The sequence below is a fragment of the Gekko japonicus genome, unplaced genomic scaffold (genome assembly GCF_001447785.1).
Source record: "Gekko japonicus isolate JY-2015 unplaced genomic scaffold, Gekko_japonicus_V1.1 scaffold1406, whole genome shotgun sequence".
NCBI lineage: Eukaryota > Metazoa > Chordata > Lepidosauria > Squamata > Gekkonidae > Gekko > Gekko japonicus.
This window is the reverse complement of record NW_015160254.1, coordinates 243,090-261,638: the sequence shown is the minus strand read 5'-3', so window position 1 is coordinate 261,638 and position 18,549 is coordinate 243,090. Positions and strand designations below refer to the sequence as shown.

At 46.1% G+C, this 18,549-nt stretch overlaps 1 protein-coding gene across 1 annotated transcript in view; it reads left to right on the top strand.

Annotated features, from left to right (window-relative positions):
- The first annotated feature begins 8,567 nt into the window (after positions 1–8,567).
- MTA1 (metastasis associated 1) overlaps positions 8,568–18,549 on the top strand; it is a 146,419-nt gene continuing 136,437 nt past the window's right edge. The window contains exons 1-3 of the mRNA XM_015414367.1: positions 8,568–8,622; positions 10,903–10,970; positions 17,293–17,386. Of these exons, the coding sequence (XP_015269853.1) occupies positions 8,568–8,622; positions 10,903–10,970; positions 17,293–17,386 (217 nt within the window). The remainder of the gene's footprint in view (positions 8,623–10,902; positions 10,971–17,292; positions 17,387–18,549) is intronic.

Sequence of the window (18,549 nt, the reverse complement as noted above, 5' to 3'; positions counted from 1 at the left end):
TCCTTCCCGGGGATGCGCGGGCGGGCGGGTCGGAGGATGGGGGACGCCGTGAGGAGGAGGAGGCGGCGGCAGCGCGGCCTGACCTGGGCCGTCAGGGGGGGGGGGTGGGCAATGGTCCCTCTAAGCTGCGGAGTCTTGTGAGCAAAAATTCTAATTCGTGAGCTACTGGCATTAACGCTGTGAGCGAGCCATAGTTTGCTCTGGAGCCCTCCTTCCTGAGCAGAGACAACAATGTGTGAGCCAGAGGCTAAAAAACTGTGAGCTAGCTCACACTAACCCAGCTTAGAGGGAACACTGGTGGTGGGTGGGGGGGCTTCGTGTCTTTCGGCCTGGAGGGGTGCGGCTGAAGGGAATGCCGCCTGGTGCCGCTTTCGCCCCTTCTCTCCCCCCCTTTCCAGATTTCTTTTTCTCCCCCCCCCCGCCCCCTGCTTCCATTTAGGCTACTTATTTTCCTTTTACTTTGGCCCTTTGAGAAAGGGGGCGCCTCAGCCATGTTCCCTCTAAGCGGAGTGAGTGTGAGCCAGCTCACAGTTTTTTAGCCTCCAGCTCACACCTTTTTGTCTACGCTCAGGAAGGGGTGGCTCCGGAGCAAACTAATTTAGGCAGCTGCCAAATCGCAGCGGCTCACAACTTTCATGCCAGCAGCTCACGAAGTAGAATTTTTGCTCAGAGGACTCCACAGCTTAGAGGGAGCATTGGGCACAGTCCTCTTCCTTTGTGGGGGTGGGGGTGTTTTGAGGCACAGCACACTGTGTGTGTGTTGGGGGAGAATGCAACAGTGTCCGGGTGCACACTTCTCCCTGCTTTTCCTTTCACTTACGTTAGAGTGCTTCTTGATAGTGTGACAGACAGGCTTGTGTGTGTGGGGTGGTGAAGGCAAGGTTAGTTATGGGAAGACATAGGAAGGGACACGAGGATAAAGTGCTGCCAGGCAGAAGGGACGACGAGGGAGGTGAAATTAGCATCTGTGAATTAGATGCACTCAGGAGTGGCCTTTCTGAATGACTGGATTTTATTTAAAATGCGCTCATTTGTGCCTGTCCAACTGAGGGAAGAGCAGCTTTGGCTCAACTGGACATACGCTTTTACTTTGTTCTGATGCTGTCAGTGTTTCCCCTTGGGACCAGTCATAAGTTGGTCTAAGAATTAAATCCCTTTGACTTCAGTACAGTTTGGCAGTTGGAAAACAAGAAATTGCAAGTAGATAAGTAGGTACTGCTTTGGTGGGAAGGTAACAGCGTTCCATGCGCCTCGGCGTTTAGTCATGCCCAGCCACATGACCACGGAAACGTCTTTGGACAGCGCTGGCTCTTCGGCTTGGAAACGGAGATGAGCACTGTGCCCTAGACTCAGATTCAACCAGCTTTCGAGCAAGGGAAGCATTTTACCTTTACCTAAGCATGTGTAGGATTGCTGCCCTTGTGAAATTTGCGATCCTGAGGGCAGCGCCTCTAACTCTCCCCCCCCTTTCTGTGTGTCTCTGTTAATGTGAGTTCCTTTGGTAGAATTTCTCTTAAAACAAAGCATATAAAGTATTAGAGAGAGAGAGAGAGAGAGCGCGCCTTAGAATTTATATAGAGAGTAAGAGAAAGTCTGCACACTTTATCTGATAACGTTTGCATACTTGCATTTTATTAAACCTGCATAGCATTGTGCTTGGTAGTTTCAGGTAAAATTTGCAAGTTGTTTTTCAGAAGTAAACATTTAGATTTACAGCACACAGTTTACGAAGTTCCATAATTTCATTCTTTAATATCAGTATTACTCGAACATGCTGAGGATGTTCATGACAGAATTATGAGCTAGTGGGATGGGGTAGGGGAAGAGGCGTCAAAATTTAACTTCAGTGCATTTCTGTATTGCTTGACATTTATGCATGCTTGAATACGTGTGAAGTCCTGTCAGTGCATACAGTGAGGCTATCCCCATATTCCCTGGGTGTTATGTTCAGGTAGTGTCCAAGGCCCGGTTTTGATATGAGACTTAAGTTATAGTCATGGCTGTACCTTGGGTTCGTGTCTTCCCTGCTTTGCATGTCCAGTGTCCCTCTCACACTTCTGGTTTGGAGGCACAATATGGCTTTCACAAGACAAGAAGTGTGTGAGGTAAATAATAACCCCACTGGGAGAAGCATAAGAAGTATACAAGCCTGAGGAGCACAATCGTGACATGATGCCCAAACAGTCGTTCACTGCCACAGGAGGCGGTGGTGGCTACAAGCATGGACGGCTTCAAGAGGGAATTAGATAAGCATATGGAGCAGAGGTCCATCAGTGGCTCTTAGCCACAAGGTATAGATAGGGACTCTGGGGCAAGTGATGCTCTGGCTTCTTGGTGCTTGGGGGGGGGGAACAGTGGGAGGGCTTCTAGTGTCTTAGCCCCACTGGTGGACCTCTTGATGGTACCTGGTATTTTTGGTCACTGTGTGACAGAGTGTTGGACTGGATGGGCCATTGGCCTGATCCATCATTGGCTTCTCTTATGTTCTTATGTCACCACTCATCGCAGAAGAAGGAATTACTCAAGGAATAAAGGCAAGCTACAGACTGAAAATGATGTAATATGGGTTGTATATCTGTAGAAAACACCTACACTTCTTATAAATGGGGAGAGGCAGATAACTTGGTGGATGTGAATCGCCATGTACCTTAATAAACAGCACCTCTCTCACACATGGATACAGCATTCCTTGTGCGCTGTCTCACGCACATGGCTTTTTGCTTTCTCAGATTCTGCAGTAGCACTTCTGTCTTTCTCCCTCAAAAACACAGAGGTTCTTTTCAGCATTACTCTTTGATGTGCTCTACCTGCCACAGAAGCTTGCGCATGCAAGGTGTCTGTATCTCTCATTGCAAAAGTGCATTCTCACTCATTTTCTCATGGCCACATACACCACAGCAGCATGGCCCCTCATCACCTTGTCTTTCTAGTGCATATTTACACCTACATTGGTGTGCATGCACATGCTCTCTGCTCACTCTGTCTCTCTGTCTCTCTCTAGTAACATAATCAGAACTGGCAAAAGTTTTGGAAATATATGAAGTGTGTTTTGAGTGGGCAAAAAATGTAAATGATGGCCAATGTGGAATTTTAGCTAATAAAGTTCAGCATTCTTAATTGGATTTTTCTCGCCAAATAGGTGAAGGGGAAGGGACCATAGCTCAGAGACAGAGCATGAACTGTGCATGCGGAAAATCCCATGTTCACTCCCAGACACTCCAAGGGATATTGAGAAGCATTGTAGGTCTGGGAAAGAATCCGAATCTTTGGAGTTTGCCAGTCATTCTTTTGTTGTTGTTCAGTCGCACAGTCGAGTCTGACTCTTCGCGACCCCATGGACTAGATCCCACCAGGCCCTCCTGTCTTCCGCTGTCCTCTGAAGTTTGCTCAGTTTCATGTTTGTTGCATCGATGACACTGTCCAACCATCTCATCCTTTGCCGTCCCCGTCTTCTTTGACCTTCAATCTTTCCTAGCATCAGGGTCTTCTCCAGTGAGTGCTCCCTTCTCATTGGGTGGCCAAAGTATTTGAGCTTCATTTTCATTATCTGGCCTTCCAGGGAACAGTCAGGGTTGATTTCTTTTAGGATTGACTGATTTGATCTTCTTGCAGTCCAAGGGACTCTCAAGAGACTTCTCCAGCACCATAGTTCAAAAGAATCTATTCTTCGGCGCTCGGCCTTCCTTATAGTCCAGCTCTCGCAGCCATACATGACTACTGGGAATACCATTGCTTGGACCATGCGTATTTTTGTTGGCAGGGCGATGTCTCTACTTTTTATCATGCTGTTTAGGTTTGCCATCGCTTTCCTCCCAAGTAGCAGGCGTCTTTTAATTTCATGGCTGCAGTCACAGTCTGCGGTGATTTGGGATCCCAGGAACATGAAGTCTGTCACTACTTCCACGACTTCCCCTTCTATTTGCCAAGGAGTGATGGGACCGGATGCCATGATCTTAGTTTTTTTGATGTTGAGCTTCAAGCCCACTTTTGCGCTCTCCTCTTTTACCCTGAGCAAGAGGCTCTAGCCAGTCATTCTAGACCAGCACTATATTGAGCTATTTAGAGCAAAGCTTTGATTCAGTGTCAGGCAGTTACTTAACGAAATTCGCTGCCACAAGAGGTAATGATGGTCACTAGCTAAGATGTCTTTAAGGGGGAGTTAGCAAATTCATGGAGGATAAGTATGACAGTGGCTTCATTTAGTCAGGAAACTGGCTCCCTGTTTGCAAAAACCCATGCTGACCTGTGCTTTGGTAATATTGAGGCTAGATTATGGTGACTCTGTACATTGGGCTGTCCTTGAAGATTATCTGGAAACCAGCTGGTGCAAAATTCGGCAGTGCGTTTTATTATCAGGACAGTAAAGTAGCACATGTTATATCAGTTTTAAAAGTTTTAAAAGAAGTCCAGAGGAGCCCAGGGTGTTACAAGCCAGTTAGTCTAAGATCTTTTCCAGGTAAATCAGTAGAAACTGTTATTAAAGTTAGAACAATTAAGTACATATAGGGACGAAGCCTGCTGAGGGAGGTTTAGCATGGCACCTGCAAAGGGAAGTCCGGCCTTACCAACCTTTTGAAATCTTTAGGCAAGTTAACAAGCCTGTGGATATAAACTTAGCAGTTATGGGATAAGAGGATGCATCAAAAGAACAAAGTTTAAGCAAATGATAGGAATAAAAGGACAGTGGAGGAATAAAAAGAGCAGCGGGGTCCCATCAGGGGAAGAGTTGACGTCTGTGCCCTGTTTGTTGGCCCTCTTGGACAACTGTTGGCCATCGTGTGAAATAGGATGCTGAACTAGATGGGACACTAGTGTGATGCAGTAGAGTTCTTCCTGTGCTCTTATTAAACAGCATGGGAGATAAAACTGATCCCTGTGGATCCCCCACAGGGCAAATCCCACACTGCCGACAACTGGTCTCTAACTGCAACAGACTGCAATAAAAAAGGCCAATGCTATGCTGGGGATTATTAGGAAGGGTATTGAAAACAGATCAGCCAATAGAGTAATGCCCCTATATAAATCAATGGTGCGACCTCATTTGGAATACTGTGTGCAGTTCTGGTCACCACACCTTAAAAAGGATATTATAGCTTTGGAAAAAGTGCAGAAAAGGGCAACTCGAATGATAAAAGGGCTGGAACACTTTTCCCATGAAGAAAGGTGAAAGCGCTTGGGGCTCTTTAGCTTGGAGAAACGACGGCTGAGAGGTGACATGATTGAGGTTTATATGATTATGCATGGGAAAGAGCAGGTAGAGAAAGAGGTACTTTTCTCCCTTTCTCACAATACAAAAACTCGTGGGCACTCCATGAAATTGCTGATTTCGTGTTAGAATGGATAAAAGGAAATACTTCTTCACCCAAAGAATGATTAACACATGGAATTCACTGCCACAGGAGGTGGTGGCGGCTACAAGCATGGACGGCTTCAAGAGGGAATTAGATAAGCATATGGAGCAGAAGTCCATCAGTGGCTATTAGCCACAAGGTATAGATAGGGACTCCGGGGCAAGTGATGCTCTGTCTTCTTGGTGCTTGGGGGGGGGCAACAGTGGGAGGGCTTCTAATGTCCTGGCCTCACTGCTGGACCGCCTGATGGCACCTGGTATTTTTGGCCACTATGTGACAGAGTATTGGACTGGATGGGCCTTTGGCCTGATCCAACATTGGCTTCTCTTATGTTCTTATGTCCTAACAGCATTCTTCATGGTTGAGACCTATTCCTTCTAATTTTTGTAGGTCTTTATCTGAGAACTGAAATGCTTAGAGTGTCCGAAAAGAAGATATTCTACGAGTTTCATTTGATAGTGCTGCTGAACAAATCCACATGTAACCTTTTAATGAAACAGCAGTGGAAACAGCACACAGAACAATCTGCAATACGTTGAGGTATTGAGAAATAGAGACAGGTGTCAAAGAATGTGCTTTGGCATGGCTTAAATCAACCCTCTGAGTCTCATCGATGAAGAATGCTGTTGCTGTTAGAGACCAGTTGTCCACATTGTGGGATTTTCCCTGAGGGGGAAGCCACAAGGATCAGTTTTATCTCCCATGCCGTTCAATAAAAGCATAGGAAGAACCCTGCTGGATCACACTGGTGGCTCATCTAGTTCAGCACCCTATTTCACACAGTGGCCAACAGTTGTCCCAGAATGCCCAAAACAGGGCAGAGGGGTCCTTAGTGGTTATCCCTCTTCAGCAAGCCCCCAAAGGTTTGAATACAGCTGACCATTTCCCTGGGCAGAAGAAGAAGAAGAGGAGATTGGATTTATACCCTGCCCTCCACTCGGAGTCTCAGAGCGGCTTACAATCTCCTTCCCTTCCTCTCCCCACAACAGACACCCTGTGAGGTAGATGGGGCTGAGAGAGCTCTGAGAGAACTGCTCCTGAGAGAACAGCTCTGAGAGAACTTGTGGCTGACCCAAGGCCACCCAGCTGGCTGCATGTGGAGGAACGGGGAATCAAACCCGCTTTTCCAGATTAGAGTCCACCGCTCTTAACCACTACACCACTGCTTTGGCCTTTAGAGGAAGAAGCTGGCATGCCCCCGTTCTTTCCCTGCTTGCCTCCTCTCTTTGCCCAGGGTGCAGAATCTGAGATACACACAGCTAGGTGAGGAAAGGTCAGAGAGCCTGCCTGCTTCCCCTAAGGCTGCTGCAAATGGGAGGAGGAGGGTGGCAGCGGCAGAGTGAAGAGACCTGTGCTGTGCCCAGCCTGAGTTCCAGAGGTCGGACGTAGCAGAGAACCTTCCGTGCTTCCAAAGAAGGGTCTGACTCTGAACCTTCTCTCGAAATGGAGAAACCTCAGCTGCACCCAGCCTGTTGGAGGGATCAGAGAAGTTTTGAGCTGGGGGCTCTGCCTCCTTCCTGCCTGGAAAGTCCCACGTCTGTGGTCTGGGAGAGACTTCCTGGTGGTGTGGAATGAGATCAGAATACCCATTCTGATGTCTATACAATCTGTGGTCCCAGGGATGCATCAGGAGACTCCCCAGGCAGGATCCCACAAGTATCCCCAGGGAATGCACAGTTGATCAGAAATCTGTCGAAAGCAGGCCTCAGTTCCTTGGCTAGTTTTCTAGGACGTTCCCGAAGCTGCAAATTGTCTAAAATCGGAGGCTGCTCAAAGGACAGCTGTTACAGGTAAATCTTCTGTCTTTACCTACCTTAAACCCTTGGAATGTGGCAGGCAACAGATCTGAAACATTAAGTAAAAAAGAAGCTGAACTGCCAGAGCATAATAATCGATTCCCCTCCCCCTATTCAAAGCAGTCTCTTACGTACATCAAATAAGGAGCTGCGGTGGCTCAAGTGGTTAAGACGCTGAACTGCAGGCTGCGGAAGGTCAGTAGTTCAGCAGTTCGAGACCCGGGTGCCGCAAGACGGAGTGAGCTCCCGTCTCTGGTTCCAGCTCCTGCCAGCCTAGCAGTTCGAAAGCAAGAAATTGCAAGTAGATAAATAGGTACCACTTCAGTGGGAAGGTAACAGCATTCCGTGCGCCTTGGTGTTTAGTCATGCCGGCCACATGACCACGGAAACGTCTTCGGACAGCGCTGGCTCTTCGGCTTTGAAACGGAGATGAGCACCGCAACCCTAGAGTCGGACTCGCCTGGCTTTCGAGCAAGGGAGCCTTTACCTTTACATCAAATATGAATATGTACCCATTCCTTTAAAACAACTGAAACCTTAAGTTATGTAAGCTATATCATTATAAAAGAGCAAGAGTCTAGTGGCACTTAAAAGACTGAAAAAAAATTGTGGCAGGGTATGATCTTTTCGTGAGTGTCTGCTCCTTCGTGAAAGCCTGTACCCTGCCACAAAATTTGTTAGTCTTTAAGGTGCTACTGGACTCTTGCTCTTTTCTACTGCTACAGACAGACTAACACAGCTACCCATCTTGACCTATAAATACAGTTTCTTTAGAAAAGAGAACTAAATGACTATAGTTGCCCCAACTCTGCAACATGTTTGTTTCAGTATTGCGGTGGTTATTAAAAATAGTCCTGTGTTGAGATGGGCTACACTGGGATTAACTTTATGGTGTGGGAGATGTGCATGGTAGGAGAACATTTTGTGTACTTAGTGTAATGACAATCATCTTCCAGTATCCATTGAGGCTTTTAAAAATACTGTTATGTGCAAATTGTTCTCAGGTAACAAATACTAGAGACACATGGAGGTCAAACATGCTGTGGGAGTGTGGTCAGATGGTACGGAGGTTTTGGAATAAGGCCAATGCTGTGACTGTGTCGTGCTTGGTAACAGTGGTAGAGTGTACTGCCTGTCTACAAGGGAGGTATAAATATGTCAGCCAAGATGTATATGACCTATTATTTATTTATTTATTATTTATTTATATTTATATTGGGATTTATATCCCGCCCTACCCGTGCGGCCCAGGGTGGCGAACAAGCGGCAACGCCGGAAATAAAACATAGGTTACAATTAAAACATCAGTAATACAAGCTAAAATGGAGCTCTACAGTTGGTTATAAAAGTTCATTTTAAAAGTTCAAGATGGTAGATATCCCTCACTGGAGGCCGATGGTGTAAACGCAGGAGCGCCAGAATGATGTTGTACCTCTTCTGGGCAACGACAGCCCCCATCCAAGGCCAGGTAGATGGTAAGTTGGCCACGTTGGTGGTATAGTGGCAACGGCGGCGGCTCCTACTCAAATGCCTGGCGGAAGAGCTCCGTCTTGCAGGCCCTGCGGAACTGCACTAGGTCCCGCAGGGCCCTGATCTCCGCCGGGAGCTCATTCCACCAGGTAGGAGCCGCCACCGAAAAAGCCCTGGCCTTGGTTAGGGCAAGCTTGATGTCCCGGGGGCCTGGAACCTCAAGGAGGTCCAGACTCCCTGATCGCAGCGCTCTTGGGGGAACATACGGGAAGAGGCTTTCACTGTGCATGTCTTTTGGGTTTTCTTTTTCGTTCTGCATTTCCCCCCCTCCCTTCAGTATTCAGTTCGCTTTCTTTTCATTGCTTTCCTGGGTTTTCTGAGAGTGCTTTTGTGCTGGTTTTCCCCTTGCTTTGCTTCCAAGCCAAAGGTAGTTCAAAAGCATACAAATTCCCTCAGATTCCCCCCCACACTGCACTTTTCCCATCCCTCGAAGGCCACTCCACCACCAACACTGAGGTCGTTCCGCTCACTCTGTACCTTCCGCCATCCTCCCTCCTTCATTGGTGTACAAGTTTCATTTTTCTCTTGCTGTTTTAGATTTTTAATTTTTTTGATAAGCAGCATGAGTCTAGCAATATGAGACTGTTGCTAGTCTCAGATCACTGAATAAAAAAAATTAAAATGACGGGAAAGTTTAAAAAGAGCTGCATGTTGTTTAATTCCCTGCTGGTATTGATTAGAAAGAGGGATCACAGAGGAGGCAAACAGCATTGTCCCCAGTGCGAAAAAAGAAAAGAAAAAAGGATTTCAGTGCTTCTTGCAAACAAAATTAAGTGTGGGGGGAATCGTCAGCATGGAATGAAATTGGCATAAGGCGTAAAGAGAGAGAGACATGGAGATGGGGAGCCTAAAGCTTTGAAAAAATACCTGCCCCAGTTTTTTTACTCTTGAGCCAGCTCTCCCTCTGCCTTTCAATCCCCCCAGGAGACTGTGGTTCTTTCAGGGATCTCTGCTTCTCTTCTCTTCCCTCCCCCTCCCTCCCTCTCAGCCTCTCCTGATTTGCATCCCAGTCTGCCAAGCATCTTTCCCCTGGTTTTCCCGAGCCAAGAAGCCAAAGCTAGAGGGAAGGGAAAGGCAAGGAAGAGAGAGGTGTCAACCAATGTTCCCTCTAAGCTGTGGAGTCTTGTGAGCAAAAATTGTCAACTCAACTTTGCCAGCCTCCCCTCCCCGGTCAGTCTACTACTGCTGCCGACTCCAGTGGGCCGTGACCCCCTACTCCCGGGACCGCCTAGCTTGCAGTGCTTGGGGAGCTCTGCTTGGGCTCTTCTCCCCCCCCCCCTTGCAGCCTCCGGGCAGGCAAAGGAGCTCCCTCCGCCCCATGGTCTGACCCAGGCGACTGGAGAGTGGGCGAAAGTGTCTGAGGTGCTGCCCTACAGCTGCCCTATGGTGACAGGATGGACATGGGGCAGATCTTCTTCACTTGCTGCTTGCAAGACACCAACAGCTTCTGGCACAAGACTGAAAAAGCTCTCCAGAGCTTCTGCCGGAGGACTTCTCTCTCATACAAACTGCAGCCCTGTGCAAAGCATGGTGGAGTTGCAGCCGACTTTGCACAGGCGTACTTGCGTGGGTGCACACACACGTCGGCAACGATCACAGCCAGTGTCAGTGGGTTCTGCCATGCCTTCCATACACTCAGCGTGTTCCCCCATATTATGAGATCTTGTGACTCCCATTTTTCACAGTGGTCAATAACGCAGCAGAGAATCTCTCAGTTCTAGACAATATGGAAAATGGGGCTTCGCAGCTGCTTGCCAATTTCAGGAAAAGCCTTGGCAGTTTCAACAGTGGATTTCCTTCTTTGCCTGGATTTCTTTCTGTTCCCTTTCATTCAAAGAACTAACGCTAAAGTGCATGCACAAAACCTGAACCACAGGGATTTAAATGGAAGGTGTTTGCTGGAGGCTACTACGCAGCTGCAATAGGGCAATTTTGTGATTTTTTAAAATAATTGGCTGCTGCCCCCCATGTATCACAAGTGACATTCCACCGCGATTTAGAAAAGTGCAGTTTTTAAATTGTAGCTGCAGAATAAATACACCGGAGGAAAAAGAAGGGTGCACAAGGCGGGCACAGAATCTGGAGTCAAGCTTAAAGGCTCACTGCTCAGAAAAACTGCAGTAAACTGTAGGCCTATGTGTAAAAAAACCTGTTTATATTTTTGTTCTTAAGCTGTAACATCCCACAGGCTTGTGCTTCATGAAAATTGTTTTGTTTTTTTACAGATTATGTCTACTTTGAAAACTCTTCAAGTAACCCATATTTGATACGTAGAATAGAAGAACTCAATAAGGTAAAAAAACTGCAGATGCACTCTATGGTTTTTTGAAGATACTGTCTGTACTGGCTATTACCAGTGAATCTACGATTTTTACAATTTTGCAGTCCTTTTTTGATGTATTGATATGGATGAAATAGGAGCCTGTATAAACTCAATAACTATTATCTCTTTTTTTTTCCTTTCAAAATGTCTGGATTTCATAGGACCACTAACAGATAGGGATATTTTTCTCTGAGCCTGGGGAATGCCCAAGGTTTTCAGAAAAATACCCCTCCTCCCAAAAGTTTAAGGTTTTTTAAAAAATAATTTTTATTGCAGAACGAAAAAGAGTAAAATTACATAACAGCACAGTACATTTTATATTTTAGAATGTACAGAAATGCAATTGGTATAAAACTTGACTCAGTTGCATTGTTAAACTTAACAACAATTTAACATTTTAACAATAGTGCAATTTCAGTAAAACGTATATCTTAGATCCTGTTTTAAGTGCTGTATGGAATACATTATAGTGCCACGGGTGAGGAGTGTCCTTAACACTAAGGCAAATGGGAATATGGTGATGATAAAAATATTGTTCGCCCTGGGGAAGATTGAGATTCAAAGCCATCTCTGCGGTTGCTTCCATTCTGGTGAAATAAATTCATGGTGTGATAAGAATTCTAGTATTGGGAACCATTTGCTATCAAAGTTTGTTTTGGCCGGTTTCAGAAGAGACCTGTTTATTTTGTTAGTGATGTTGTCCATCAGGTAAGTTTCCCACAGTTTTTTGAACCATAATTTCAGGTTAGGGGGGTAAGGTTCCCGCCAGCAGGAGGCAATAGCGGTTTTTGCTGTAGACACCATGATGTCAGTAGTTGGTTTGGAGTGGTGTGTAGCCAGTTGGTCCGGCCAGTGGTCAAGAAAGAGAGCTTCAGGAGTGAGGGGGAGTGTGACACCTGTGATGGGTTGAATGTGATGTAAGACTAGTTCCCAAAAAGCCTGTATCTCATCGCACTTCCACCAGCAATGTTGCATATGTTCCTTGTTGTTGGCATCCTTTCCAACAGTAGGGTGATTTTGTAGGGCACATATGTGAGAGTTGTTGGGGTGTGAGGTACCACCTGGTCATAGTTTTGGGGGTTTGCTGTTCCATTGAAATAATAGAGGATTTAAAAACCGGGGAATCCCAGAGTTCAGACCATATAGCATCATCCAGAAGGAGATCACAGTCCTTCTGCCAAGATATTTGGTAGGGCAGAAGACCAGGCGATGTTTCGTTTAAGGTTTGATGGAAGGGACGTGAGACCTTGGCCGCCTTTTTGAGGCAGGTGTATGGGTGGGAGAGGAAGACTGGGAGCTGCGGCGTGAGCCATACAGGTAAAGGTGGCAGCACCGCAGAGAGGTGGGAGGACAAGGACAGAGCAGGAGAAGCGGGAGCCTCTGCTGCACGCGCCAGGTGGGTGGAGGCAGGGCAGGCAGGAAGAGGATGGCGTGGGAGAGCGAATGGGAGCTGCTGCCACGTGGGCTAGGTGGGCAGAGGCAGCGGCACTGCAGGCGGGAGGAGTGGCTGCCATTATGTGAGGCAGTGTTGTGGCGGGTAGGGGAAGGGGAGAGCGTGGGCTGCTGCTGGCTGGGCGGGGAGGGGATTCCCTCCTGGGACTCATGCAGGTCCCCAACTAATATCTAATTCTGAACTTGCCCCTGAATGTAGATAGAAACCTACACTAGCCTGGTAGTTTTCCCTCCAGAATAACCCCCAGCTTAAAAAAAAACGAGAGGGAATTACAAAACCTGCCATCTGCAGACAACGTAAAGGAAAAATACAATTTTTAGGCAAGTTAATAAGCCTGTAGATATAAACTTAGCAGTTATGGGGTAAGAGGATGGGTACTTTCATAGATCTAAAAAAAAAGGTTGTAGAGATCAGTTTGGACGAGCCTTAGACAGATACCACCCCTCTGAAAAAACACTTTCAATGTTCAGAGGTGCTTTTCCAGTTTTTACATCTACTTTCAGCTAGATGCTCCTCGTGGAATGCACAACAATCACTTGGTGCTGGATCAGCAAAAGTCACAGTTTCAGATGTCAAACCAAACAGAGTCAGGGTCTGAGATCCATTTTTTTTTAAAGATGAAGTTTTTAACTGGGCCAATTCAGAGTAAAAATGTACCAGATTAACAATTTAAAATGTAAGACCTTTTTTGAATCCAAATAAACCTTTTTAATGAGTTTTGGTGGAAGATTTTTTTAATTGCCTCAAATGTTGGTGAAAACAGGTTCTTAAATTCATGGAGTGGATGTACAACAGGGGAGTCTGACAATATCCTGTGTTCTCTCAGGAGTTTCAGTGCAGCTTCAGTGACTTAAAAGTTCTCCATTCGTTAAAGATTATTCAGTATTTTAATCATCCCTGCTGGGGTTTTGTATTGACCTGGATTTTTACTGATGTAGTGTTTGGGATATTTATTACTGCATGGAGAAATCTTTTCCATCCTGCGTTATTGTAAGATACTATAACTTGTGGTCGATGATTTAGTTTATAAATGAAAGTATGATATATATGGATAGTGTATGCTGTCTAGTAAAGTATTGGTTGTGGAGTTCATCTTTAGGTCTTCATTTGTTGTAGCTTCTATGTGCAAAATGATCACCCTTGTCTGATTCTGAATCAGTATGAATAATATGCTAGACACTGAGCATCCGGACTACGCGTCATGGCTTTTTATGGCTTATGGAACTTCTGAAATGTCCACTCCATGATGAATTGCATGCCAAATTGGACTTTGATATTACAACGCTACTGGAGTGAGACACAGTAAAATACTTGGGACTTTATTCTTCTTTCCATTATTATTCTTCCTTCTGTATCTTGGTTACACCTTGACCAATATCGTTATATAATTTTTTTTGCATTATTGAATTATTATTACACATTTCATATATTGGTAATCTCTAGTCAGTGGTTTCTGTGCTTTGTTCCTAGACACTAAGTATAGCCTAAGATTCACCAAGAACCTTTATTCGTTCCCAAAGGGAGCCCTTGATCAGATTCTCATCCCTTAGTGTCAGGAGCTGTAGTGCCGCAGGATAGTGAACTGAGAGGAGATCTTGCACTGGGCGACTAGCATGATATGGCAGCCCTTGAAGACACCCAGCGGCTTGAAAGCATTCGCAAGTAGACAAATGGGTACCTGCCCTAGGTGGCAGGGGGCACCCTCCTCCTGGTTGTGTGCTGGGAGTGCTGGCGGCAGCAGCGACGGCGGTAACAACAATGGCGGCAGAGCGACTGGCGACACAAGGATGCGGTGACCGAACCGGATGGAGGTGGAGTTGAGGCGACGCGACGCTAGACGACGCAGCACGGCAGGAGCCTAAGGGACGGAAGCCGGAAGCTGCAGTCAGAAGCGGTCGTGCGTCGGAGGAGCCCACCAGAAGCCTGCCGGAGGTAGTCGCCGGCCAGCCTTAGGCGCCGGGAACAGCATCCGAAGCCGGCCCGGGAAATCAGCAAAAGAGGAGAGAACGCACCGCTTGGGTGTCGGTAGGCAGCCCCTCCCCCTTCGAATTTGTGGCCCTAGGTTAGGATAACAACTACATAAGTAGTATATCTGCAAACCGCTCTGAGACCCCCTAGGGGTCAAGGGCGGTATATAAATTGAATTGTAAAGTAAAGTAAAAGTAAAAGTAAAAGAATGAGAGTGGCTGCTATGAAGGCAGATGCTAGTCTGGATTCACTTCACTTTACTTCAGGGTCGATGGTCTTCTCTGTCCAGACACAATCTCTGGTTAAAGCATTGGGCAATGAACTCTTCTTCCGAGGTAGTCTTGCTACTTGTTTCTTTCCTTGAGTACCTGCCCCCCCAACTGATAATATCTAGGTGGAGGCCAAGGCTTAGAAAAGGTGATACCCTCTCAGCGAAATCTGTACCATAGTGCCCTCCCCCTTTCTTTTCATTCAGCGCTCATGTGGTTAGAGGACTCTGGCATATTCTCCTTGAGCGAAGAGCATCTGTTCCCCAAAGCCACCCCTTCCCGGTCTCAACCCAGTGCCTAGCTTAGCAAAACCAGAAACTGGTAATCTAGAGATTGACACCAAATGCCACTTGTTGTGTATGTGTAGCTCCAGAAGTTCCAAGAAGCATGGGAATTAACCTCCATGAACCTCAAAGTCAATGCTAGTGTTCACCGTGGTTAATCCATCGCACTGCAGAAAGTTTTTCCAAGCTGACTTGTTGTCTTCATTGCAGCCAGACAGACAGTGAATGCTAGGTGCCATCAAACACCTGCTGACGATCAAGGTAGCAGGATTAGTGCTCATCCCAGAGTGGTTTTCACTGTATCCAAGAAAATGGCAGGTGGACAGCTGTTTGGGGCCTGAAATTTCCCTCCCCTGTCATGTCCCCCGAGGGAGGAGGACTCACTGGGGACAAGCCCAGAGGTGACCAATAGAGCCTCTTCATGTTCCTGGGATCCCAGATCACCACAGACTGTGACTGCAGCCATGAAATTAAAAGACGCCTGCTCCTTGGGAGGAAAGCGATGGCGAACCTAAACAGCATGATAAGAAGCAGAGACATCACCCTGCCAACAAAAGTCCGCATGGTCAAAGCAATGGTATTCCCAGTAGTCATGTATGGCTGCGAGAGTTGGACTATAAGGAAGGCCGAGCGCCGAAGAATAGATTCTTTTGAACTATGGTGCTGGAGAAGACTCTTGAGAGTCCCTTGGACTGCAAGGAGATCAAATCAGTCAATCCTAAAAGAAATCAACCCTGACTCTTCCCTGGAAGGCCAGATAATGAAACTGAAGCTCAAATACTTTGGCCACCCAATGAGAAGGGAGCACTCACTGGAGAAGACCCTGATGCTGGGAAAGATTGAAGGTCAAAGAAGACAGGGACGGCAAAGGATGAGATGGTGAGACAGTGTCATCGATGCAATGAACATGAAATTGAGCAAACATCAAAAGACGGCGGAAGACAGGAAGGCCTGGCGGGAGCTGGTCCATGGGGTTGCGAAGAGTCGGACTCGACTGTGCGACTGAAGAACAACAACATAAAGGAGCTTAATGGAGAATTTTTCTCTCTTTCTGGAGAGAAGGTAATCCCTCCTTTCCTGCCATCAGTCTCCCAGGTAAAATTCAAAGCCAGCATTGATCCTCACACATTCCAGTGGGAAGGTGCAGATAATCTTGTGTGAGAGATTAGGGACTTTGGGTAACGTATAAAACTCTCCCACAAGGGCCTCATGTCTGCATTTCCTAGAATCATTCTGCAGAGCAGCTGCTTCCAAGGGAGGGAAGTATGAGTTTGCTGACTGAATCCAGGAACTGGATTGGGAAAGCTGTAGGTGAACTCATCTTTAGTTGAGTTAAGGAATTCTTTGTTATTTTTCTTGCTTTCCTTCCCCTTAGATCACTAGCCCAGGTTGGCATTTCTTTTTTTGGCCAAGTACCAGTGCTTTTTGCTTTTTGTTTAAATTCCGGCTCCTCAGCTCCGTTCTCTGAACTCTCTAGGTGTCGGCCATACTGCTCTGTCCCTTTACTCCTGTAGGGGCAATGGAATGCTTGACACCAATGTTTAGGCATACTGTTTGGAGAATTCTAGGAATTATCAACAACTGTATTCACCTCTTGCTTTTGTGTCTGAATGCAGTCTTTTTGTACAAGCTTTTAAAACTCTTTCAAGGTTTTATATGTCACAAGCACCCCTGCTTGTGAAAGGAGCCACTCCCAAAAGATTTAGAGGTTAAAGGGGTAACATAGCCCCCCCCCCCATGTTACAGGAAGATCCCAATGCCAGGTTGATAGCAGGAGAATACAATAACCAGCCTACTCTGAGAGTCAATGGGGCAGGAGGAAGAGAGGGGTGAGAAATGGTGAGGGGGAGTACATCTGTTTGCTGCCCGGAAAGATTGCCTGATCTGGACTTTTCCCCTCATCCAGCCACCCCTGCTTCCATGACAGCAGTGTATTCAGCTCATGTCTTCACTGTGTCTGTATGTACATGCATCTATACCTTTTTATCCCTTTTAGTTTTTAATCTTTTCTTTTTATGATTGCATTTTTGATGACCCACTTAATTTATGTCAGTTAAGCTACGAAGTGTATGTATTCCTTACTTGTCAGGTGTTTGCCTGCTGGGACAGTATAAGAACCCTTTCAATATGTATACCATGATGGTCTGATTGAGTCTGAAAATCAGTATCAAGATATTTGGGTGTAAGCTATCCAGTGTCCCCCCCCCCCCCCCCAGTGCTTGTGTATTTAAATTCAAAGCATTTGAATAGATATAATTTCATTGAAATCATAGTAATTTTAATTTGTACTTCAAATTATTTTCTGCTTATTGTTACAGACAGCCAATGGGAATGTGGAAGCAAAAGTGGTCTGTTTCTATAGAAGGAGGGACATCTCGAACACTTTGATTGTCCTGGCTGACAAACATGCAAGTAAGCTTATTTATTACTAGTGAATCACCTATAGGTTAAATTAGTATTAATATATTACTACTAATACTACTATACTACTGTACTGTACTGTACTTTACTGTACTATACTAATGAATTGCTTATGATTTAGCATTAATGACCATTACAGAAAATTTAAATGATGTTGCAGTTGTTTACCTACAGCATCCAAGATATCTGTGATGTTCGATAAAACAGTTTAGCTATCCAAGTGTGTGTTTATTTCCCTAAAAAAAAAGTCTTCCAAAAATAGAGCCATGCTTGAAAGACTGCCTTTCCTTCCTGAGGCTTCCAGTAGGTTCTCATTTAACATGGTCAGAGGAAATTCCTCACTTCCCGAATAGCATCATCCTCTGAATAGGAGGCAGAGGTGATAGATCACTCCTTTGGAAAGTCTCTTTCCTCCTAGAGCTGATACTGGTAGAGTAAGAAACCTTTTTTAAAATCCCTTCTCAGATGGGTAAGTTGGGGGCCATATTTGAAGGTATGCAGTGTGGGCTACTGCTACAAAAAAAACATCCCCTTGTTTTGCTCTGTCTTCCCGCAACATGTCTTTTTATGTCACTACATTCTGTGTTTCCCTGATAGTGGCAGCCAGGTATCTGGAGCGGGGGCAGGAAAGTGTGGGATGTCAGGACATGCACAAGGTAGTCCTAGATTCTAAGGATGGGGGTGCAGTAAGTTCACTGCTATGAGCGGAGCGAAATGTATTACTTTGGCAGCAGCCATGTGTTGACCATGATGTTTAGTCTCTTGAGAACTGTGTACCACAAATAATTAAGAGCCTCCCTTTCTCCCTCCAGCTTCCAACTGCCATCAATGAGGCCATCAAAGGGAGGGCAGGAAGTAGCCAGCCACCCCTCCACTTCTCATGACTGGATTATGTTTAGCTGAGAATTCTTCCCCACAGAACATTTGTAATGAACTTTTATGTCATTTGTACTGGGTTTTCCTGTCGTTTTTGTGTGTGAGGTACTTTGGGACAGGGGTCGTTTCGTAGAAAAAGAGCTAGGGGAACTCATTAGCACAACTCATTAGCATATGCCACACCCCCTGACATCACCGGAAGTGTGTCATAAGGCCACACCCCCTGACATCACCGGAAGTGTGTCATAAGGCCACACCCCCTGACGTCACCGGAAGTG